We start from the raw sequence: 24214 nt of genomic DNA, 5'->3' as shown, positions 1-24214 counted from the left end.
GGAAGGACAAGTAGTGTTGCGCCTAAAGGAGAGAAGGGGCAGTGGCACAAGTCGCTCACCCTGTTGCTCTTTACTGGCTAGCTAGTTAGGAGCAGAGTCAGAGCTGGTTTTGAGCAGGCCTGACCGGAGTCCCAGGGCTCATTCTTACACATCCTGCTACTTTCCCCTCATTGATACTCCCTGTGACCGGAAATGGGTGGACACCAGGGAGCCCAGTACCTGTTGTCTTTGTCTTACTTCGTAGCTCGAAATGTGTCTACCTTGGAGCTGGATTTTGTTTTTTCTTTAAAACCCAAGGGCCAGTGTCAAGGATAATATTTATCAATCACTTGTTTGTCCTTTTGCCAACTCATGTTGCCTTGTGTTCTCTTCTTGCTTAGGCCTGTTTCCCACATGGCTCTGTTCCTCTCGGGCTCCCTGTAGTACCTGTTGTCTTTCCCTGCGGAACCCTCAGGAATGTGCTCTGCCTGCCATGGCAAAGCACTCTGAGTCACATACACTTCACCTTCTGGTTTGACCTTCTGTTGGGCATAGATATCAGACCGTTTTTCCTTTCCAACTGCATTGCTTTGTTTTTCTTTTTAGGATCATGGTCCGAATTGGTGTTGGGATCATAGATGATGGTTGGTTGGTGGAGGAGGGTTTGATCATGCAAACAAAATTAAACACATTATTATCAATTTGAGATGGGGGTCAAAATTTTAGGCACAAATCAGAAAAATCTCTTGTCCTCATGCTTGCAGAACAAGTCATTCATTTATCCTCTTCACTGCTGCCATTTATGGTGGGCTTACTGTGTGTCAGATGTTGTACAGACTGCTCCTCTGGTATCATTTCAATACAGGAGACCTGTGAGGTCAGTACTATTGCTGTGCTCATTGTGCAGATGAGGAACTGGGAGCTTGGTGTGGCCAAGAGACCTGCCACCAAAGCCACACACAGCCGGTAAAGTGGGAGGAGCTGGGGTTCACACCAGGTCTGCCTGACTGTAGAGCTTGTGAATCCATTCAGTGCGTCTAACCCGTGCTCTCTGTGGCCTCTGCACACATGTGCTTGCATGTTCTCTTCTCCTCTGCCAGAACTCAGAGGGACCTGTGGGAGCCCTTGGTTCCCATGGATTCTGGCTGAGATTCTCTAGTTAATCTTTGGCCGTGATGTAGTAGTAAATGGTGCAACTCTTCGAAGGTGTGGCACTTGTGTTCTCCCCAGACCCACCCCAGTGTATAAGCCTCAAAACAAGCAGCCCCTACAGTGGGGTGGGGGGCAGCAAGATGGCTAATTTGCAGGGCTGGGTCCCTGGATTTTGCTGATAAGGAGTGGTGGTCCTGTGAACCTTTAGACCTAGAGGTGAGAGAGGTGGGGCTCTGGGAAGTTGGATTTATCTGTGATTTCTAGCACTGTCTTTTGCTGCTCCATCTCCTGGGGACATTGTGTCATTTCCCTGCTTAATGACAAGTTGACCTGCCCTGGCTGTGAGCAATTTCTAATCAACAGTAATTATCTCATTTGCCTTTTGTATGTGTTTATGTGAAATCCCTGGTGGATCACTTTTGTTGGGGTATTTGTAGGGGGACCTTATTGCAGTCCCTTTGCCAAACTCCAAAGTGGTCCCTTGGCCACTTTCTCCTTCCTCGCAGTTCTTTTGTGGCTGCTCACTTAATATGTGGCATAGCAGGGCAGCTATGCCCCTGCTCTAGTCCCTTGTCTGGGGCCAAGTAGGACAGGACTGCTGGGGTGAATGAGCAGTCACCATTCCTGAGTGCCTCTTGGTGGATTGGAAACTTGCTGGCGGTGACTAATATGGATCTATCTATGATTAATATGGACTGATACTCATTAGTCTAGGAGGAAGTGGCTCAGGCCTTGACTTTGATCACTGTTTATCTTTGGGAGTGGTTGAGAGAAGAGGTGCTCCAGGCACAATCCTGCAGTTTTACCTGCAGGTATTTATTTTTATTTTTTTGGATTTTTTAAAATTAAGGTATCATTGATATATAATCTTATAAAGGTTTCACATGAGCAACATTGTGGTTATTATGTTCATGTACATGCCCCATTTCAGTCACTGTCCATCAACAAAATAAGATGCTATAGAGTCACTACTTGTCATCTCTGTGCTATACTGCTTTTCCCGTGCACCCCCCCAACATTATGTGTGCTAATCAAAATACTACAGGTGCTTATTGAGCACCTAGTGTGTGCATTGCCCTCTGGGGGTGAAAGAAGGGTGTGGGAAAGAAGGGCCAGACCACTGAATTTTACTATCTAGTCAGGAAGAAAAGCTTGCATGTGTGAACCCCCAAGGACCAGTACTTTAATCAATACTCAGGGTCATTAGAGTTTGAAAAAGTATGTGTGTATTAGTGTCCTACAGCTGCTATAACAAATGCCACAAATGTAGTGGCTTTAAACAGCACACATTTATTATCTTATGCTTCTGGAGGTCAGAAGAGAATCTGGGGTCACAGGCCTGTCTGTGTTCCTTCTGGAGGCTCCAGGGGAGATTTGTTCCCTTATCCTTTGCAGCTTCCTGAGGCTGCCTAGATCCTTGTTTGTGGTCTCTTCCTCTGCCTGCAAAGCCAGCAGCCTGGTGTCGTCCAGTCTCTTTCTTGTGGTCCTTGTGCTTTTGTTGCGTCAGCTTCTGACTGCTGCTGTGTGCCTCTTGTAAGGGCCCTTGTGATTACACCCAGCCTACCCAAGTAATCTGGGGTAACCATCTCCAGATCCTTAATTGGATCATACCTTCTGAGTCTCTCTTGATATAAGGTAACATTCATGGGTTCCTATATGCAGGGATTGGGGGGTGGATATTCTTTGGGGTGGGAGAGGGCAGTCTACAGCAGTGTGTGTTGGGTAGACTAAAATGGTTGAAGTGGAGGAGGAGATGGAAATGGTTCTGGAGGAGGTGATTTGACCAAATCAGTGTAGGGAGAGAGGGGTCCGGGGCACATTCCAGGTTTGAGAACAACATGGGCAAATACTGGGGTGGTGGGTGTGGATGAGTGGTCCTCCCACTGAAACAACATGCCAGGGGCTTTCCTTCCCTTCCAAGGCCCAGTCAAGGGAGTTTTCTGGACTTTAGTCTGTAGGCCTAAAGTTCCAGAATTCAGGTGGGAGGGCTCCATTGGCAACCACAGTCCTTTTCCTTCCCAGCAGCTGAAGTCCTGCTTTGAAGACCCAGCCTCACTTGCTGGTCCCCTGCTCTTCCTGGGTGGTGGGAAAATGAATTCACAAGGGAAAGTGAGTTCATGAGAGAAATGAATTTGAACCAGCTGGCCCGGGGTTGGGTGGCCCAGAAACCCTGGTCATACTGTTTGCACAGCCTCTCTGACTGTCACGTGGCTCCACTGAACACAGCCACTTCCTGGGGAGCCTTTCCTTGTCCTTCCTCAGGGTGCTTAGGGCCCCTGCATCTTTGAGTAGGGACACTGAGGTGCAGAGTGAGGAAGCTACTCAGGAAAGGGGCAAAGACCCTCTCAGGATCCTCTCTGTCCTCAGGAAAGTCTCGGGGGTTGTGGTGAAGGGTCACTAATGTGACCTCACTCAGCTCTGCCCACCCTCTGCTGGCCAGGTGAGCACTCGTAGAAGGGCCTGAGTGGGAGCGGCAGGAGCAGACCGGCTAGAACTGGGCCCCTGCTGTGGGTGGTCAGAGCAGCGGGCAGAGCCGTGCTGTGCTGAGGTGACCGCACAGCTGAGTGAGTGCAGGATCGCAGTTTGAGATCTCTGTGGAAGGTCACATTGCTCCTGCCCTCTTTGTCTGGAAAAGCTGCAGCTTTTTTCCTTTGCTTCCTCCCAGGGACCTCTCTGAGGAGATGGTGGCAGTGGAGTTGGGGGAGCGTTCTGGGGAAGGTGACAGGCCGTTGGGTTGCCCTGGTCTGGCTGGCCTTTGGAATGTCTAGGAGGTGTTTGTGGTTGAGAGATGAGAGGCGGCTACACAGTCTGGGATCCTTGAGGGAGGGCTTGGCCTGTGTGCAGGTACCGGGAACCCCTCCCTTTTCCCCACTGGGCCAGTGGGCTTGGGAGCAGTTGCCTTTGGGGGATGCCCCTCATTCCTTTGCTGCCTGCCTCCCATGCAGGTGTGGCGTCAGGCTTCTGCTTCTCGGGGGTGAGGTAGACAGCGGGAGGTGGAAGGATGACGTCAGCCCCCTCCGCACCTGGTCCCAGCCTCGGCACCGTGTGTTTTTGGTGGAGTCTGCAGAGCTCTGGCCCACATAGAGGGTCCCCGACAAGTGCCCCTCCCCGTCGCCTGCCTGCTCCTCAGCCTGCTGGCGGTGGAGGGGGCCGGAAGGGAATGTTGCTGAGTCCTGGGGACTCCCCAGGACCAGGGAAGCAGAGGCTCTCCAGAAGGCTCCGGGTGAGTGCCCCTGGGGGATCACCTTTCTGACGTTGGTGGACAGGGGATGGGTCCTTCCTGCTGCCTCAGTGACAGGAGGCCTGAGGACAGAACATGGGGGCTGTTGTGGGTTTGGGGCAGTGTTATTTTTTTTTTTCTCCACTGGAGGCAGGGATGCAGGTCAGATGGGGCACGGTGCTGAGGCACTGCGGGGAGGAGAAGGAGGTGGGCCTTGGCCCCAGGTGGCAGTGCTGGGACTCCAGGGCCTGCGGCGGCCTGCCTCTTGCCTCTCTGCCTGGGCTCATTCATGGAGGGTCCTCATGAGGTGCCGCTGTAACATGAGGAGCTGTGGGTGGAGGGAGGGTGCGGATTATGTTTAAATTTAGAGAAAGTTAAGGAAAAAGAAAATGATCTCCCTTCCTCTCCTGCCCCCTGGACCCTCAAAGGTGTATGAGCAGCTTCTTAGGCCCATCAAAAAGAAAGGCCTTACAGGACCTTGTCAGAGGGCCTCACAGAGACTTGAGATTCCAAGTTTTCTGGAAGACTGATTCACTGATGATTGGCTGGAATGGTTCATGTGGAAAGGTGGAAGAGGTCATGGTTCCGGGTTACTTAGGGACCCGGGCTCTGGGTTTGGTAGGATAGGGTGGGTGTGGGCAGCTGGTTTGAGGGTTTAGCTGCTGTCTGCTGTCACCGCCTTCTCTAGGTCCCCACTTCTCTAGGTCCAAGACAGTGTCATCCCAGATGAATTTGAAGACCTGAGTTCTAACTTTGGCTTTGGGGTGAACCTTACAATACAGGGTGACGCCTAGTGGAGGGGAAGAAAAGGTTGCCTCCGCTTGGGGCATGTGGGCAGTTATTGTACCCACTGGTCTCTGAGAGTCTGAACTACGCACACAGTAATGGTGGCATCGGGCTTTGGGGGCCAGACTGCACGCACGTTGAGGGTGATGTCTCTTTTCTGGCAGTGTCAGATGGTGCCTCCTGACAGTCAGTGCCCTGCCTTCTTGGCTTGCACTGCCCCATTTGCCCTTCCTGCCTCCAGTGCTGGGTCTTTGTCTTCTTGTCCTGTGAATCCTCCTGCCCAGGAGAGCCATCCTGTGAGCTGGGGCCCCCTGGGCACTGCCCAGCTTCTCTCATCATCCGAGCAAGTGCAGTCTCACCCCAGTGGCCTCGTGCTTTCTCTCTTCTCTTTTTCAGTGATCCTTTGACCTAGAATCTGTATTGTGTCACGTTCCAACAGGAGGGTAAATGGCCAGAGGTCACATGGGAGCAGGTCTAGAAGTATCCATAAGGAATCTTAACTCTCAGTTCTAAATGAAGTGTTGTGTTAAAAGCCCTGATCTTAAAATACGCCCCCTTTGGTTTCTGCTGGAGGAAAGCCATAGTATCCAGGGTTGTGACTAATCCTTTGCTTGTGGCTCTGACTGGTGTGAGTCCATCAGGAAGGCAGTGGGCAGGGGCAGGGGAGCATGAACACTGGAGCCTAAGTGCCCAAGTTCAAATCTAGGCTCCACCACATGCTGCTTCTGTGGCCTCATTTTCTGCATCTGTAAAATGGGGATGATAGTAATACCTACCAGATAGAGTTGTTACAAGATATAAATGGCTTGTCCCCTTTATAGCACTTAGAACATTTCAGCTGTTGACTGCTGCATGGTGTTTTAGTCCCAGGAGGATTTGGGCATGAACACTACTTTGAAAATGTAAGCTTGCTTTGCAGGCAGATGGCTGTGTTCAACCAGAGGAAATTTGTCTGAGTTGAAAAGATGCTTTGGTTCCTGGGGTCAAAGTGTGCATATGTTGCTACCCTATGGCAATGGGGTCCCCAAAGAGTGACCCTCAGAAGGACCCTTTAGAGGTAAATGTCCCTGAGAGTGTGTGTGGGGTGGGGGTGGGGTACTGTGACTAATCCTTTAAGGCTGTGACCTGGCCTGCTGTGAAATCCATTTGGGACTTGGGCCTTTTCCATTTTGCATCCCTACAGGGGCTGATTGTCCCCAGCTCTGATCTGGGAAAGGTCTTAGGGTGTAAGTCCCTGCCCCATTGTTGCAGCTGGGACTGATGGATGGGGGTGGGGAGGGGTGCAGTGTGCATGGAAGGCCACCAGACCCCCACAGGGCTGGGGGCTAAGGGCTGGGGTGGAGTTTGGGTCTTTGTCTCTCTTTGTGCTGAAATGACATGGTGTTACCCCCCTGGCTGGTTCTGCAGAAAGGCCTAGCTGGTTAATTTTAAAGGCTCTTTTGAGGAGGGAGGAGAAAGCAGCAACGTTGCATTTCCCAAGGGGCTCTAGGTCTGCTCTGAGATGCCGAGTTTCACTAGGATGCTCTTGTTACTTAATTCTCCTTTCATTGCTCCTGGGAGGGAGGGAGAACGCAGACTGGCCCCAGTGCTGCCCCTTTTTCCTCATCTGCAAAATGAGAGGTTCTTGTAGGCTTCCCGAACCCTCCCACCACTACCCTGAGCTGAGACATGTAGTGACAAAGTGCTGTGCTTAAGAGAGGGTCCTTGCTGGGCTAGTGTGGATGGTAAAGTGGTCTTGATGCTCCTGCCTTACAGCTCGGTACAAGCACCAATTTGTTCACCAACATTACCCACTTGCCAGGTCATCCTTAAGGCCCCTGCCCTTAGGTCACCTACAGCCTAGGACAGGGGGTCTCACACAGTGAGTGCTACAGTGGTGGTAACCCTGGGGTGCTACTAGACTACACAGAGGGGGCCCCCAGGTTTGGTTCTGGGAGGTTTCTGAGGGCTAGTGACTTCTGAGACCAGAGGGTTGGGTGTAAGGGATACAGGTTGGGGGGTGGTATGGCATGAGGTGGATGTGGAGGAAATAATGTCCAGGCAGAGAGAGCATTTGCACAACCCAGAGCCGAGGGGTGATGGCACAGGTAGGGACACTGGTTCCAGGGTGAGGCAGAGGCCCAGAAGCTTAGGGGGCAAATTCAAGGCTACCAGGATGATGGCACCTTCTAGATCCTTCTCATAGCTCTTGCCTGTGGTCTAGTAGCCTCTGAGCCCTAGAACTAGAGGAGAAGATTTTGGGTCAGTGGAGGTGAAAGGAATGTTCTGGAACTATTTCCTGTGGAAAAACAAATGTACATTCTGGAAAGTCGTGTTGGTGAGCTCTGGTCCTCTGGGGTGGCAGAGGAGTGCCCCTGTCCTTCCCAAAGGCCACAGCCCCTCTCCCAGCTTGCTGCTCCAGGAAGGCCTACCTATGAGCTGCACCATCTGCTCAGGGAATAAAGTCCACCAGAGGCTGTGTTTCCTGCCCTTGGGAGCGGCTTCCTGCTTGCTGTGCTGAGGGGAGCTTAGGGAGACTCACTGGTGGCTCAACCCTGGGGAATTTCCTGTATCCTGGGAGCTGGGGTGAGTCAGGGACCTGCACCAGGTGATTGGGCGTGGGGGCAGGGCATAATGTGGGCTCAGGCCTTGCACCGTCTCCTCTGCCTTCCGGGTCACTATGCAGAAGGTTTCAGGTTTATGGTGAAGCCACTCATACCCGAGATTTTGCAGTCCTGGGGAGAATCTTATCTTCTGGCATGCATGTTGTCTTTAATTCTAAGAGCCAGATCTTTATCTGTGCTTGTCTGGTGACCCCAGCACAGGCCCCAGCAGGTGGGTACTTGGGACATGTTTTTTTGGTAACTATCATTATCATTACTGTTTTGATGGTTTCTGGAGCCCTTGCCCTATGCCAGGCCCCGTGCTCAGAGCTGTTCGTGCAGTAGGGAGCTGCATCCCCGAGGACATACCCCCTGGGTAGGTGGTGAGGAGCTGAGGCTCTCTGAGAGGTCCAAGTACTTTGCCAGAGTGGTGGACCTGGGCTTGGGATTCCAGCAGAAGGCACCCCTGACCACTGCTCTGGCAGAGATGTCCTCTCTGTGTTTCTGGGGCCTTTTTTCACCCTGGATGTGGTCAACATTTCCTGTCCCCAAATGTGAGCCACCTTTTCTCCACCATGGGAAAGATGGAGATGGGGCTGTTGGAGTCAGGAAGGAATGTTACTTCGGCATCCTTGTAGATGCTCAAAAGTCCTTGAGGGAAGGGACATCCTCGGGATTCAGAGTTGTTTTTAAAATTGTGGTAAAATGCATGTAACAAAATTTACATTTTAACCATTTTTAAGTGTGGGTCAGTGGCATTAAGTACATTCACATTGGATTGCATCCCTCACCACATCCATCCACAGAATTTTTATTGCAAAATCTTGCAAAACTGAAACTGTACCCATTAAACACTAAGTTCCCATTCCTGCACCCCCAGCCCCAGGCAACCACCTTTTTACTTTCTGTTACTGTGAGGAATTGGAGGTTTGACTCTTGGTCTGCCCTGCCAGAATCTCCCGGGAGTGTCCTCGCCCGGCAGCGATGCCAGGATGCCTGTCTCTGCCTCCCTCCGCCACGATGGCAGCCAGGAGCGTCCCCCAAGCCTGACCTCCACCACCTCCTCGTCGGGCTCCTCCCGTGACAGCCGCGGTGCCATGGAGGAGCCCAGTGGTTCCGAGGCTTCAGCCCAGAACGGGGCAGGCTGTCCGCGCAGCCGGCACCCTTCCAACAGCAATAACAACTCCAGCGGCTGGCTGAACATGAAGGGGCCCCTGTCCCCATTCAACAACCGGGCTGCGGCCGCGCCTGCGCATAAGCTCAGCTACCTGGGCCGCGTGGTGCGGGAAATCGTGGAGACCGAGCGTATGTACGTGCAGGACCTTCGCAGCATTGTGGAGGTGAGGCCCGCCATCAAGGGGGCTTCAGAGCTGAGGTTGGGAGGGGTCTGCACATCTCCTGCATGGCTGGCTTCGGGTGGCCTCGCTCTCTCACATAAACCTACACCTACCCCTGGAAGGAAGGTTCTCTGGACATGTTTGTCTGGAAGATCTGCTTTCCACGGAGTCGTGGGGAGGCCATTACTGCACACACTGCTTGGTGACTGGGTCAAATGGTAGCTTGGGCCACAGAACTACGCACTTCCTCAGGGAGTAGGCACGTGGATCGGGATGGGGAGGAGCTCCCCTGCTCAGTGGAGACTGAGCTCAGTGAATAAACTGGCACTGGATGCTGCCATCTGAGCCCACATCTCTGCTCTGTACCTGGCTGTGTGGATCTCCAACACCTGCCCAACTCCCTGAGCCTCAGGTTCCACCTCACAGGGCCATTAAGGTGAACCATTTCACACTGCAGGGCACAGGAGAAGGTGGCTATGTGGCTGCTTCTGAGGAAGTCTTCTGCCCGCAGTAGAAGGAGGTGTATTTGTTTCCTGGGGTCACCCTAACAAATAAACTACAAACTGCAAGGCCGAAGATGCAGAAATTTATTGTCTCAGTTTAGGAGGCCAGAAGTCAGAAATCAAGGTGTTGACAGGATTGGATCCTTCTGGAAGCTCTGAGGGAGAGTGCATTCCATGCCTCGCCTATGGCTTCAGGTGGTTGCTGGCAATCCTTGGTGTTCCTTGGCCTGTAGTGTGTGACTCCAATCTCTGCCTCTACCTTTACATTGCCACTTTCTCTTTTTATGAGGACACCAGTCACTGGATGTAGGGTCCACCTTAAATCCAGTATATCATCTTGGGATCCTTAACTAATTACTTCTACGAAGAAACCATTTCCAATTAAGGTCACATTCTGAGGTTCCAAAGGGATATTAATTTTGGGGGCAAACCAACCCAGTACAGTAGGTGATTCTGTGAAATCACATAACATGTACTACAGAAATGACATGTGGCTCAGGAGGCAGTGCAGGGCAGGATGGTGCTGGGGTGGTGGACTCTGACACCTCTCTCCACGCAGGACTATCTCTTGAAGATCATTGACACACCTGGGCTGCTGAAGCCAGAACAAGTCAGCGCCCTTTTTGGGAACATAGAAAGCATTTATGCACTGAACAGGTATGGAATGGCGTGGAGAACCGTGCTCTGCCTGTGGGGCCCTATCTTGGGGCTTCAGGAAGAGTGTGGATGTCCCTAGGATGCTGTGACATGCAGCCCTAGACCCTGACGTCCCAGGGTGGCAACTGTGGTCCATCCCTGCACAGTGTTACAGTTAGCTCGCTGCAGCGTAGAGGGCGTGTGCCTGTGTGCTGTGGGCTGACGTGCTTCCTGTCAGGTGGGGAAATCGTGTGGCCATGTGCATATTGGGTCCAGTGTGGGCTAGTGCCCCCTCGGGAGAGTGGACCTTTACATGGGATGCTCTTCCCTCTGTCCCTTTTTGGGCCCTTTGTTCCTTTCATCTTTGTCCTCCACTTGCACATCTCTTCAGCTCTTCTCTGTCTTTCCACTGGTCCCATGGGGAGTGAGGACTTCCTGGGGGTGATCCGGCCCATTAGGGGAATGCACAGGCCAGATGAGATGGGGGAGGCTGAGCAAGGCCTGACGAGGGGCTGCTTCAGGGCAGAGGGGGCTCCTTGAGAATCTGGAGGGTGCCACCTGGGCCCACAGACTCCCCAGGGTAAGGGGACTGTTCGTAAGGGGCAGAGCTTGAGGGCGCCATGTTGATAGGACAGGAGGAACCTCGCCCCAGGCTCCTGAAGATGGGCAGAGGGACTACCTGCTGTGCAAGCTGGAGAAGACTGGGAGGGCAGGTGCAGGGAGACAGGCCAGACTGGGGGCGGTTGGGAAGCAAGAAGAGCACATGAGGAAGAGGCAGGGAGCACCGTTTTATGGGTCCTATTGCACCCTCTTCTGAGTAAGAACCAGGGATGCCAGACCTATGCTTTCTCCCTTTCTTGCCTCCTTCTGAGCTGGGGGCTAGGTTCCTTTGCGGGTCCCTCTTTCTCTCCTTCCCCTTTTAATCTCTGCTTTTGTGTATTTGACTCCTGCCTGCAGAGGAGCTGTGTCCCTCCTGAGGTGGGTACCCAGGTCTCCTTTCTCTCTTGCTGAGCACATGGGTCTCCTTTGCTCCCCGTCTTTGCAGGGGAGCTGAGTACTTTCTGTGGTTGCTACCCTGGGCAGAGCTTGTTGTGAGGGTGGGAGCTGTGACTCTGGCATGACGCCAGGGCTGGCTGTGTGGCACTGGTGGTTGGGGAGGGTCGAGTTGGTAGCTGTGCAGGCTGTGAGCTGTCCAGGGTCTCACGATCACTTTCCCCTCACCCAGTCAGCTACTCAGAGACCTGGACAGCTGCAATAGTGACCCCGTGGCTGTGGCCAGCTGCTTTGTGGAACGGGTAAGAAGGGCTGGGTTCTTGCCTCTTGCCCCACCTTGCTGGGGGCTCAGAGGGACAGGAACCCAGCCTACGAGGACGCCTGAGACCTGGGGGCCCCTCTGCGAGTGGAGTGCCGAGTACCCTCCCTCAAGTGGGCAGGGTGTTCTGGAGCAGGTGCTGCTGGGTGGGATGTACTAAACAGATGGGTACAAAGATCTGCAGGCACTTGGGGAAGGGGAGCAGAGGATGCTCTGGAGGCCAGGGGCATGGCTTTGGTACACCCAGATTTACAGTCAAATGGTATTCTCCCTGCAGTCACTATTTTTGGTGTCTCCTTAGAGCCAAGAGTTTGATATCTACACCCAGTATTGCAACAATTACCCCAAGTGAGTAGTTGGGGTGCAGAAGGGAGGCTGAACTATTTGGAATCTGGAGCACCCCGCCTCCCCACCCAGGCCTTCCCAGGCAGTGATGGCCCCTTCCCCAACTCCCAGCTCAGTGGCGGCCCTGACAGAGTGCATGCGAGACAAGCAGCAGGCCAAGTTCTTCCGGGACCGGCAGGAGCTGCTGAAGCACTCGCTGCCCTTGGGCTCCTACCTGCTGAAGCCAGTCCAGCGCATCCTCAAGTACCACCTGCTGCTCCAGGTAACCCCCAGCTCCTCCAGAGTATATGGCGGGACTGGGGGAGGGGCAGGGCCCTTGAGTCCTGGCTGCCTGAGCCCCTGTGTCCTGCACAGGAAATTGCCAAATATTTTGATGAAGAAGAGGATGGCTTTGAGGTGGTGGAGGATGCCATTGACACCATGACCTGTGTGGCCTGGTACATCAATGACATGAAGAGGAGGCATGAGCATGCAGTCCGGCTCCAGGTGCTATGGGGCTGGTCACTGGAGGGACGACATGCAGGGGTGGTCTTTGGGGCTGGGGGGAGGGAATGTTGCTGCCCTGCTAAGGTGAGCTGAGGGGTGGTGTCTGCATGGGACAGGCTTCTGTGGGGTCACTTGTGGCAGCATGTCTTTGGGGGACCCAGGTGGTGGCTGGGTGTACAGGAGCCTCCTAGGGCCCCGTGAGGTCCCTGGTGCGATGGTGAGCAATCTGACCTCGGGTCGGGGCTTCTGTGCTGCAGGAGATTCAGTCACTGCTTATCAACTGGAAGGGACCAGACCTGACCACCTATGGGGAGCTCGTCCTGGAGGGCACATTCCGTGTGCACCGAGTACGCAACGAAAGGACCTTCTTCCTCTTTGACAAAGCGCTGCTCATCACCAAGAAGCGGGGCGATCACTTTGTCTGCAAGGATCACATCCCGGTAACGAGGCCACTGTGCTCTCCTCTGCCTGCTTCCCACCTTTCCAATGGTCTGGGCTCCTCCCCTTGCCGTCCTCCCTGGGCCCGGAGTCACTGGGTGCAGCTCCATCCTTCCCAGACTCCTGTCCCTGCCTGCCCAGACCGTCAGCCCGGCAGCGCCCCCATGCTGACCGCACCCCCTCTGCCCCAGTGCTCCTCCCTGATGCTGATCGAGAGCACCAGAGACTCCCTGTGCTTCACCGTCACCCACTACAAGCATGGCAAGCAGCAGTACAACATCCAGGTGAGGGGCTGAGGACCCAGCCTCCTCTGCTCACCCCGCACCTGCCTTGGTCTCCCTCTGGAAGGAAGGGAGCATGTGGGCACCTCTCAGGCTTGTGCTGAAAAGTCATGGTAACCTCACGCAAGCCCCAGCCTAGGCCCTCGTTCCCTCTCTGCCCCCTCAGCGGAGCGTGGCCTGCACCAGATGGCTGTAGCCCTGGGATAACTCTCCCTCTCCCTTGGGTCTTCCCAGGCCAAAACAGTGGAGGAGAAACGGAGCTGGACTCACCACATCAAGCGGCTCATCCTGGAGAACCACCACACCACCATCCCCCAGAAGGCAAGTTCCCGGGACTCCCCACCCCGCCGCGTGTGATGGGGTGTGGAAGGGGGTGTCCCTCAGAGCCAGCTCCGGACTCCTCTGGGGCCTTACCTCCTGGGTGTGGGCACCACTGGACAGCGGGGGCCAGCTCAGCAGATGCCGCGGCCTCAGCACAGCGCCTTGGGGTGTTCCAGTGCAGCGGAGTGACTGGGCGGGCTGGCAGAGGCACAGCACCTAGCGTGGCAGTCATGTGTGGGTTTTCCTCCCGTCCAGGCCAAGGAAGCCATCTTGGAAATGGACTCCTATTGTGAGTGTACCCTTTTTGCCTGCTTTGTCTTTGATTGTGCACATGTCTAGGACAGGCTGCATCCTGGGGAAGCTTTGCCTGATCCTTATATTCCAGGGGTCAGGGAGGACTGGGAGGCTTCTTCTTGTCAAGGGACTTGGGTCTCTTGGAAGACTAGGGGTACAGTACTGCTGATGGGCCAGACTTTCAGTGACTGATGCTCACAGAGGAAAGAGGAGGGAGCCCTGGAGGCTTCTGGCCCGTGGGATGGGGGTGGGCGGCCGAGGCGTGGTAGGTTCGAGCAGAGTCTGGGCCTGGGCTGATGGCATCCCGAAGGCCTGATTGTCTCTCTCTCGGGGGCAGATCCCAGTCGGTACCGCTATAGCCCAGAGCGCATGAAGAAGGCTTGGTCCTCCCAGGACGAGGTGTCCGCCCACGTGCACCAGGGACGTCGGCAGTCTGGTACGGGGGCAGTGTGGGCAGAGAGGCCCCTTCCCGGGACCTTTGGGCAGGCAGAGGGACTGTGCAGCAGCATGTGGGTCAGAGTGTCCCCTCCCCAGAACACCCGAGAAAGGGCAGGAGGGCAGTCGGCAGGCTTGTGTGAACAAACATCTCTTCTCTGTGCTTGCGCTGCCCTCCGCCAGGCACCTTCGGGCCCTTCTTGCCCACCAGGGTGGGGCAGTTCTCCTTATCCAAGGTCCTAGAATGCTTGTTCACTCAGGCCTTGGCACTCTTGTGATCGAAACCTCTCTCCTTGCCACTTGGGAATAATGCTTGGACATCATGGATGGTCCCCAGGCGCGTTCTGGAGCAGAGTAGAGGCAGGACGTGGGGAAAACGCATTAGACTTCAAGTGGCACCAAATCCAGACAGGAAATATTTACTTTGGGTCTCGGGAAAAAGTTCCATTTTCCTCTCCTGGGTTTCCTTCCATGACTGGTTTTGCTGCCTTGTACTTGGATTTCTTGGAATGAATCATCTACTGAAAAAGGGAGAGCCTTGCTTTTATTCTTAGCTCGTGTGGTGATGAGTCTATGTGATTTGTGTCTCTTATACTCTGCCTTCAGTCCGAGGCCCAGGGACACATTGGCTTCAGCAGGTACTTGCCAGACTTGTACACGAGGTGGGAGTTGGGGTGAGAACTTAGAGACCCCCCCAGAGAGAAAGATTTGGGAGTGAGTGGAAGCAGCGCCTTTGTGTAGCTGTCCACGGTGGACCAGGCTGGGATGGGCCACAGGCTGGGCGTCCCCTGGGCAGCTGTGTGGGCGAGAGGATGGAGCTGAGCAGTTGCTGGAAAGCTTTTGTGTGTCTGTTCGGTATGGCTCCTGATGGATCATGAAACCTAGGCAAACTTGCTGTGGTTGCAAAAGTTTTACGGTGCCATATGTTAAACACTCCAAGTTGGGGCGTTACTTCCAATCTCTGGCTCTCTTTGTTTCCCTTTCTTTTCTTCCTGTCTCCCTAATGTTCCTCCTTGCCATAGCTTTGGATTGGGAGCTTCTGGCACATGGAAGTGTTGGGTAAGTGATGGTGGTGGTGGTGACCTGCCGTCACGTCAGCATTGAAACTGCAGCGACCAAGGCACTCAGGAAATAAGTGAGCTGTTTAGGAGCTAAAGTTTCAGCCAAGATTTTAGCCTGTAAACACTAAGAGTTGGGTTTTCTTAGCATGTTTTATGTTTTAGTTTTAACCATTGTGAACAGTCATCTTCCTAAGATGTGCTCCGTACTCTGGAGAACTTTAAAAGAGAGAGGGTGCTGCCCACAGTTGAACTTTGCCCTTTCTGGGGTCAGTGTGGCAGTGTCACCAGGAAGTGTGAACTGCTAGGTTCTCCAGCGCCCCTGAGGAAGGTGGCTGTGGGTGGCCATACAGACAGCCCACATCTGAGGTGGTTTGTCCATTTTTATGCTGACGAGTGTTCGTTCTCATCTGTCTTAGCAGGCTTCCTGTAGTAGCCCTTCTCCTTGGAGCTGTTAAAAGTCAGTCAGTCAGGCTTGGGAGAGTGTGTGTAAAAGCAGGCCACCAGGTCGCTGAGAGGGAGGTCGTGGGCCCTGTGCAGGCCCCTTAGTGCCTGCCCTCAGGCATCTACGACCTACGGCCTCCTGGCTGCTGCTGCCTGCTTCCAGAGAGCTGAGATGGGCCGATAAGTATGCCCTGTGGACAAGTAAGGTGCTCTTGTCATTATTTGTCACTTATTTAAGTTTGAATGAAAGGGTAGTTTTATATTTCTCACTTTAAAAACAATTAGATGTTTAATTATATTGTACAGATAGTATGTGTGTGTCTATCTGAGCAGAAAATTCTTTGATATGCTTCGCCACTCAGGAGCAGCTCAGACCGTGGTGGACTTTCCTTCTGGCTTGAGCTTATAGCGAGGGTACTCCTGGAAGCCAGTGAGGCAAGGATAGCATGGGTTCAGGCCAGGGCTCCATAGAGAGGGACCTTCACACATATCCTCATATCCCTGACTACCTGTCTCAGGTGGTGACACCATCAGCCTGATGGACGTGTTTGTATCCTATCCCCAGAGCCTGCTCAGCCCCTGTACAGCCAGACAACACTCCCTAGCAGGCAGCAAGGCTTCATGGCACCAGACCTTACAGGCTGTAGAAAGTGGGGTGTGACCTCTGCTCTCCAGCCGGGGTGCTAGGAGCAGCTTGGCCTTGCATGGAGCTAATAGGCTGATGTGCTTTGTGGGGAGGGTGGGGCTTGAGGTGGAGCTGGGGACCTCCACAAACATGGCTGGTTGGTCTGAAGTAGGCAGAGTGGGGCTTTGGCTCCAGACTCGAGGGCCCTGGGTGAGGGGCACTAATGTGGGGATTGTGGCCAGTGCCACTCCTTGGGGCTGGTGGCACAGGGAGGTCCCCAGGGCGCCGTGGCGGTGGCCTGGGCCCTGCTTCCCCATGGGGTGGGTGTGCAGGCAGCCTTCCTCAGTCCCTAGAGCTGCTGGCGGCCAAGCCGAACTGGACTTTGAACTGGTGGTGGGCCGGTGGCACTGTGAGCATGGGGTTTGGCTGTTTGCCAGCCTGCGCTGACGCTGTCCATCTGCTTTCTTCCTCAGAGCCGGCCCGACACCTGCTGAGGCAGCTCAGCGAGAAAGGTGAGTGTGAGGGTCAGACAGTGATTCCCTCACTCAGGGCAGGTCGGCAGGTGACGCAGGTGACCACCTTACGGGGTGGTTAGGTCATTGCTGAGGGGATGCTGCCTCTGTCCCTCACTGGGCATGGGCCTCACCCCTTGCTGTCTGGGGAGGGGGCCTGGCCTGCACCCCCCACTGCTTGCACCCTGTGCTCAGGTGATAGCAGAAGCAAGAGACACACACAGATCTGTGCTGCCTTGTGTCCCCTGGGCCTCTGTTCTGTTAGTCATGCCTTTGGAAGCCCAGGAGACTGGACGAGGGCTCTGGGAGTCAGTGCCCCCAGTGAGACCTTCCCCAGGGGGCTCCTGCCTCTGCAAAGAGGCTCTTCTCCTGCTTACCAATCTCCCCTCCCCCTCGCCCATGTGCTGGGACCCGGTGGTGGTGGTGGCAGCAGCCAGAGCAGCAGGAATGAAGGTAAGGCCAGTGGGCAGAGGGGACTGGCTGGATGGAGGTGGGGGGGACTGCCTGGCTAGCCCCTGGCCCTTAGCTCTCAGGTCTTCATTCATTCAACAAATACATAGGAAGCACCTGTGTGCCCTGGGCTCCGTCATGAGGGCCACAGATGAAAAGCCATGGCCCTTCCCTGGGGACCCTTCTGTACTCTTTTCCTGGAACAGCACCCTAGTGGTGGCCTGCCCAGCCTGGATCCTATCTCATCTTCCCCTCTCTCTGGGGAAGGAAGGCTTCTCTGGATCTTGAGCCCCTGACCAGGCCCCAGCCCCAGCTGTCCCGGGTCCCAGTGTCCCACCTTGAGAACTCCGTTATCCCTGGACCCTGGTGGAAACCAGGGGTTGTGTTGGTTGCCTAGACGTGGCTTTCTCTATGTAAAGCCTGCCCACCCCAGCCACTGGCAGGAGGAAGGGGTTGCCCAGAGGCTGGTCATGAGGGTTTCTTGTGCTGTGAACAGCATGCGGGCAGTGCCGGCACTCTCCTGGACTTTGGGCAGCCTCCCCGTACTCGGGACCTGCAGCCGGAGGCTGAAGGGGCCGCCCTGCAGGAACAGGAAGAGGAGGAGGAGGAGGAGGAAGAGGAGGTGGTGGAGGAGGCCTTTCAGGTCTCTCTGGAGGACCTGGCAAGGCATGAAGGCAACGAGAAGGGGGCTGGGCCGGAGCCTCCAGGCTCAGAGGAGGAGGAGGAGGAGGAGGAGAGCCTGGCGGTGGCGGAGCAGGTAGCCGACTTCGCCAGCTCCCTGCTGGCTGCCCTCCACTGCTGGCACTATCGGGCCAACGCTTTACTTTTCTCCCGGGGTGCTATGGTGAGGTGTCTCTTTGATCTCCCCTCCTTGCTGCATGTTCCCTGGCAAGTGCATGCCCATCCGAGAGTCCCCTCTTCTGCCCTTCCCACCCATCTGTCCTTGTTCCTCTACTCCTGCCATCAGCACTTCCTAACCCTTCACTGGCTGTCGTGCCCTGGTGGGCCCCTGGCATGCGGGTGTTCCAGGACGGGGCACTAACTAATACACTGCCCAGTGAGCATGACCGAGGGGGTGGGTACGGTGGGGGAGGGGAGAAGCCAGCACAGTGGGGTTGGGAGGGAGGGGCAGGCTGGTTGGGTTTTGCTGAGGCCACACGCCTAGCTGCATTTCTGCGTGCCCAGACCTGGCAGTTTAGGTTGACTCTGGGGCTCGGGTCCAAGGCTGGCTCTCAACGCAGCCCAGCCCCCTTGGGGCTCAGGAGGTGCTGCCCATGTTGGGATGTAGAAGGGACCAGTTCCCAACTGTCCTGGGAGCTGATGTCAGCCTCTGCTTGCTTCAGGGGAAGGGTCGCAGGGAGTCTGAAGACCCCAGGAGCTGCAGAAGGCCTAGTGGCCGGTCTCCAGCCTCTGCTGAGAAGCGCATGAGCTTTGAGTCCATCTCTTCCCTGCCAGAGGTGAGTGGCCAGCAGGCAGAAAGGGGATAGTGAAGAGGTGACTGGTGCCCAGATCTCCAGGTCTGCAGGCCAGGTAGTCAGGCATGTGCTCTCTGGTCAGGCCCATGGGGACGGAGATTCTCTATTCCCCAAGTCTCTCATTGCTCAGGAAGCCTGTCTGGCTTGAGGGCACATGGCTGGGTGAGCAGACAGCCTCTTTCTATAAATTAGAAAAAGGTGCCCCTTCCTTTAGAGGCCTTCCCTTGTCAAGGGGCACAGGTACTAGAAATGACCAGATTTTAGGTCTCCTAGGCCAAGCCTCCTTATATGGGGCATAAGGCCCTTGCCCCTGCCAGCATGGTAGACATTTAAATACTCCTGCACCCAGCTGGGCGAAGGGGTAGGGGATTGGTATCTACAGGACACCCAATCTACATGTCTGATGTTTTATTTCTTCTATTCCCTGCAGCAGTTCCACTGAGAAAGAGGCTCAGAGAGGTTGAGTGATGTGTCTGACATTGGGTAGCTTTTGAGGAATAGAGCTGAGATCAGACGTGGGTCTGTGGCCCAGAAACCTACAGGCCTCTTTCCGGCGCACTGTGCAGTCTGTGGGTTGTGTGGAACAGAGTCTTTTGTTTTCCCAAAGTCGGAAGGAGAAGTTCATGAGGCCTGGTCCCCTGAGGTGGGCCTCATACCAGGACGAGACTCAGAAACTGCATGCCATTGGCTAAGAGTCCCAAATGGTGCTGTCCAGTGATAATAGAATGCCAGCCACATATGTAATTTTAAATTTTCTAGTAGTTGAATTAAAAATTATTTGACCGAGTACATCCAAACTATTATTTCAACATATAATGTTGAACATGGAATGTTTCAACATGAAACAACACACTGTTTCAATATGTAGTCAGTATAATAAGCTATTAATGAGATATTTGCTCTTTTTGTATGAAGTTTTTATAATCTGGTGTGTATTTTATCCTTATAAATGTTCTCAGTTTGGACTAGCCACATTTCAGATGCTCAGAAACCATGTATGGCCGGCAGATACATGTTGGACAGTGCAGGGCTAGGGTATGGATCCTGCTTTGCACCTTCTGGACTAGAACAGTAGGAATCAGACCTGGTTCCCCAGAATGTAGTGTTTGCTCTTATCTTCTTCCTAAAGACCCCTCTGGAAAGCTTGCCTGTGCTGGCTGGTTTTATGGTTCGAAGGACCTGCACGGTGATCAAGAGGGAGTTCTCAGATGTGTTTCCGTCCTTGCCCATCTGCTAGGCATATGCAGGCTTGCCCTCTGACAGGATTCCTGGACATGGTCCTGCTGCCCTCTGGACCCTGATCCAGATGGGAGGCCCTGGCCCCTCAGGGAAGTTGGAGTGGCCTCTCATGGTGCTCAGGCCTGGCTTTGAACCCAGAACAGTCCCCATGTGGGGAGCCTCTCAGGCTTTAGGGAGCTAGCTCACCATCGGACAGGGGAGTCCTGGTGCTCTGACCTGGCACTCTGTTGTAGGTTTTCACCTTGTCCCTGTAGCTCCCAGGCAGGCTGCCACCGAGAGGTGCCACCACTCTATTCACCTACATTCTTAGAATTTTTCCTTGGGTTTGAGGACATGAGCAAGTCCTCATGCTGCAGGATGACTAAGGGACATGATTACATTGCTGAACCTAAGGCCGGCCTTTGCCCCACTCTTGAGTCACGCTCATTCTGATGGCCTTCAGCCCTGACCTGCAGCCCCTCTTGCCAGGCTGTGAGCAGGCCTCACTGTCTCTTCGTTCCCTGGGTCTCATGAGGGAGGTTTTTGGCTCATATGAACTCTCTGTACTGTCCCAGGTTGAACCAGACCCTGAGCCTGAGGCGGAGCAAGAGGTGTTTGCTGCTGTGGAAGATCCCAGCACCGAGGAAATACCCTCAGACACAGAGTCTCCAGAAGTCCTGGAATCACAGCTTGACACCCACCAGGGGCTATTGGGGCTGGACCACCCAGGTGACCTGGTGGACTTTGTTGTGGCTGAGAACACCGAAGACCTTAAGGCCCTGAGCAGTGAGGAGGAGGAAGAGGAGGACATGGGTGCCCAGGAGCCTGAGAGTCTCCTGCCACCCTCTGTGCTGGACCAGGCCAGTGTCATTGCTGAGCGATTCGTCAGCAGTTTTTCTCGGCGGAGCAGCCTGGCACTGGAGGACGGCAAGTCTAGTGGCTTTGGGACCCCACGGCTGACCAGCCGGAGCAGCAGTGTGCTCAGCCTGGAGGGCAGCGAAAAGAGCTCAGCCCGGTGTGGCAGCACCACAGATTCTCTCAGCTCTCAGCTCCCCCACGAAGTGGACATCAGTGTTGGGGTGGCCATAGAGAGTGGCCCTTCTGTCAATGGGACAGAGCCACCAAGCCCAGGCTGCCCGGCGGAGCCTGACAGATCTTCCTGCAAGAAGGAATCGACTCTCTCCACTCGAGACCGGCTGTTGCTAGACAAAATTAAGAGCTACTATGAAAATGCAGAGAACCACGATGCAGGCTTTAGCATCCGGCGCCGGGAGAGCCTCTCCTACATCCCCAAAGGGCTGGTGAGAAACTCGGTCTCCAGATTCAACAGTCTTCCCAGGCCAGACCCAGGGCCAATGGCTCCGCCGGGGCAGAAGAGACAGGTTGGCTCCCGGCCAGCCTCCTGGGCCCTGTTTGATCTTCCAGGACCAGGGCAGGTGGGCGCTAGGGAACCAGCTCCTATCACAGATGCTGAGTTCCGTCCATCTTCAGAAATTGTGAAGATCTGGGAGGGAATGGAGTCTCCTGCGGGGAGCCCTCAGAAGGGGCCAGCTCAGGGCCAAGCCAACGGCTTTGACCTGCATGAGCCGCTCTTCATCCTGGAGGAGCACGAGCTGGGGGCCATCACCGAGGAGTCGGCCGCTGCCTCCCCAGAGAGTGCCTCCCCCATCAAGAGGCCCAGCCCTGCCCACCTGGCCCGGGAGCTGAAGGAGCTGGTGAAGGAGCTGAACAGTAGTGCCCAGGGAGAGCTGGTGGCCCCACTGCACCCTCGAATTGTGCAGCTTTCCCATGTGATGGACAGTCATGTGAGCGAGCGAGTCAAGAACAAGGTCTACCAGTTGGCCCGTCAGTATAGCCTCCGGATCAAGAACAAGTCGGTGGCAGCCAGGCCACCAGTGCAGTGGGAAAAAGCTCCCGCTATTCCCCACCTGCAGGAGGAGGCCGGAGCAGCACCAGGCAGCAGAGGTACAGTGATGGGGGAGTGGGCCCTTCCCACGAGACTGGGGAGGCTCCTAGGGCGAAGCTCCTGATGAGCCCCTGCCAGGGAAAGGGGCTGGACCGCACACCAAGGGCCGAGGTGCGCCTGGTGGCTGGTCTGATGGGGAATGACCCTCACTGCCAGCCCTCCCCATTTGCCCTCCCCATGGAGCAGACACCGGTGGGGAAAGTGCCACGGGCCCCCTCTTCTCCAGGACAGCAGAAGTGCTTATCTCTTACTTTGGCTCCTGACCCCTTGTCTACCTCCTTTTCCTCATATTCCCATTTCCCTTTGATAAAGAGGCTATAAGTGGTAAGGTTTCTCTTCTGTCACACCCTACACCCCAGTAAGGAGCCTTGTCTGGAGAGCGAGTTGAAGGCAGTTGAGGGACCTCACTTCCTCCTCCCTGCAACTCCCCAGCCCCTCCCCTTACCCACTCTGCCCAGTGGTTTCAGGCAGCTGGCTCTCTCCTCACAGGTAAGAGAAAGCTGGTGCTGTCCCTCAGCTATGAGCAGATGACAGCCCAGGAGCACAGCCCGCCCAAGCCCTGCTCTGCCCAGGACGTGTTGCCACAGCGTTTCTCCTTCAGCCCTTCTGCTACCAGCCCAAGCACCACCTTGCCCGGGGTCCGGCCGTCTACTCGAAGCCCCCTCAGCCCACTTGACACCGAGACCTTCAACTGGCCAGACGTTCGTGAGCTCTGCTCCAAGTACACCTCGCATGATGAGGTGTTCCAGGCAGAGGGTAGCCGGCCCCGTGGCCCACCAGTCAACAGGAGCCGCTCTGTGCCGGACAACATCGTGGAGCCAGCTGTGTCTGGCAGGGTGGGCCGCTGCTTCAGCCTCAACACAAAGAGGGGCCGGGCAGGCCCAGAGGCCCCCCAGCCCCAGCCCCCTGGGGGGTTGCGCCAAAGTCAGCCTGATGGAGAGGAGGCCCTGTACGTCACTGCGGACTTCCCCCTGGAGAACAGTCGGCGTGTGATTGTCATGGAGAAGGGGCCCCTGCCTGGCCCTGCCGCCAGCCTGGAGGAGGGTAGCAGGCAGGTACTGAACTCAGCAGCAGCCGTGGTGGGGCAGGGCCAGGATTTCCAGGAGCCTGCAGATTATCGGTCGAAGGAAGACGGTCCCAAGGACCCTGTGGACCCAAGCCAGCAGGGCAGAGTGAAAAACCTGAGGGAGAAATTCCAGGCCTTGAACTCTGTAGGGTGACTCTGAGGACTGGGGGAAGGAGGCTGTGCTGGGGTGGGGGAGGAACCCTGGCCTACTTGTTAACAAGCCTGGGCTCATCCTGTGCATTCGAGCCCCACCCGGAGCCCGCAGTAGGCTGTCCCCCTGGAAGAAGCTCTGGTGTACTTGCAAGTGTCTTCACCTGCTGTGCATGAGCCGGTGCTCCCGCAGGCTCACAGCAACTTTCCACAGGCCCAGGCGAGCCCCCCTTCCCTCTGAGGCCAGTGTGACTACTTCCCTTGTATATAGTTCCTCTCTGGTCAGAAGCCGAATATTTAAGCTCACTTCCTCCCAGCGAGAGCCAGCCCCTGCTCAGGCCTCCAGCATTGGTCGGCCACAGCATTGGTTGGCCACAGCGCATCCAGAGGAGCTGTGGGCAGGTGGCTGGGGAGGCTTTGCTCTTTGTGCCTCTTAGGATGCAGGCAGGAGTGAGACCCATAATTTATTGCTTTCTGTTCTGTGGTATGTTTGTGTGTGCACGCGAGTGTGTGTTCTGTTGATTTCCCCTCCCTTGAAGAATGTAATGGACTCAGTTCAGGTACTTCTGTGGGTTGCCTTGCTGACCCTGTGGTTGTCGCTAATGTATACACATTTCATTATTTGCCAATGGTGCAATAACCACTCTGACCCACTGACCTGTGTGTGTCCTCCTTCCTGGGTCTGGCTGGGGTGGGGAGAGTTGATCATGGCCAGGAATGTGTTAGGGGAGGTGGGACATGGGGGTTATTGGCTTCCATGTTCACATATCCATTATCCATCCTCACAATGCATAAGGCACAGGGTGCTTGTCAGGGAGGCTGGGGCAGGAGGGGTGCAGGGGGAACTTGTTCTCTGCTGCTCTGCTCCCATGGGCTTCTCTGTCCACAGCCTGACTTCCCATCTGGGGAGGCAGGCGTTCATACCAGCCTTTAACACTTTTCCTTAACGGCCAAAGTTGGACTGAAAAGGGGGCACTGAGTGGAATATTTTTACAATGGGCAGAAGTTTCCAGTGTCTGGTGCCTTTTATTCTCTCCCTCCCAAGTTTCCAGGAGGCATCCTAGGAAGCAAGGATTCTAAACTTAGAGCCTAGAAATGTCTACAGTGGTTTGTAATATTGGGTGAAGCGTACAAGTTCATTTT

General features: G+C 55.0%; 1 protein-coding gene across 9 annotated transcripts in view; it reads left to right on the top strand.

Moving 5' to 3' along the window:
* Positions 1 to 23728, top strand: part of PLEKHG3 (pleckstrin homology and RhoGEF domain containing G3) — a 63418-nt gene extending 39690 nt beyond the window's left edge. For 3 of the 9 annotated variants that reach the window (XM_036906059.2, XM_057488380.1, XM_036906058.2), the window contains exons 2-18: positions 8673 to 9059; positions 10119 to 10216; positions 11421 to 11490; positions 11809 to 11855; positions 11964 to 12114; positions 12207 to 12338; positions 12596 to 12778; positions 12968 to 13060; positions 13292 to 13378; positions 13634 to 13667; positions 14010 to 14108; positions 16708 to 16746; positions 17177 to 17199; positions 17693 to 18040; positions 18540 to 18653; positions 20465 to 21854; positions 22345 to 23728. In XM_036906059.2, the coding sequence (XP_036761954.2) occupies positions 8712 to 9059; positions 10119 to 10216; positions 11421 to 11490; positions 11809 to 11855; positions 11964 to 12114; positions 12207 to 12338; positions 12596 to 12778; positions 12968 to 13060; positions 13292 to 13378; positions 13634 to 13667; positions 14010 to 14108; positions 16708 to 16746; positions 17177 to 17199; positions 17693 to 18040; positions 18540 to 18653; positions 20465 to 21854; positions 22345 to 23075 (3987 nt within the window). In that variant the 5' untranslated portion in view covers positions 8673 to 8711 and the 3' untranslated portion in view covers positions 23076 to 23728. Of the gene's footprint in view, positions 1 to 4003; positions 4355 to 8672; positions 9060 to 10118; positions 10217 to 11420; positions 11491 to 11808; positions 11856 to 11963; positions 12115 to 12206; positions 12339 to 12595; positions 12779 to 12967; positions 13061 to 13291; positions 13379 to 13633; positions 13668 to 14009; positions 14109 to 16707; positions 16747 to 17176; positions 17200 to 17692; positions 18041 to 18539; positions 18654 to 20464; positions 21855 to 22344 lie in introns of those variants that run through there. The other 6 variants (XM_057488378.1, XM_036906055.2, XM_036906057.2 and 3 more) reach the window with 6 other exon arrangements.
* The last annotated feature ends 486 nt before the right edge of the window (positions 23729 to 24214 follow it).

Source organism: Manis pentadactyla, chromosome 11 (genome assembly GCF_030020395.1).
Source record: "Manis pentadactyla isolate mManPen7 chromosome 11, mManPen7.hap1, whole genome shotgun sequence".
NCBI lineage: Eukaryota > Metazoa > Chordata > Mammalia > Pholidota > Manidae > Manis > Manis pentadactyla.
Note: the sequence above shows the minus strand (reverse complement) of the source record. Positions and strands in the feature narration are given on the sequence as shown.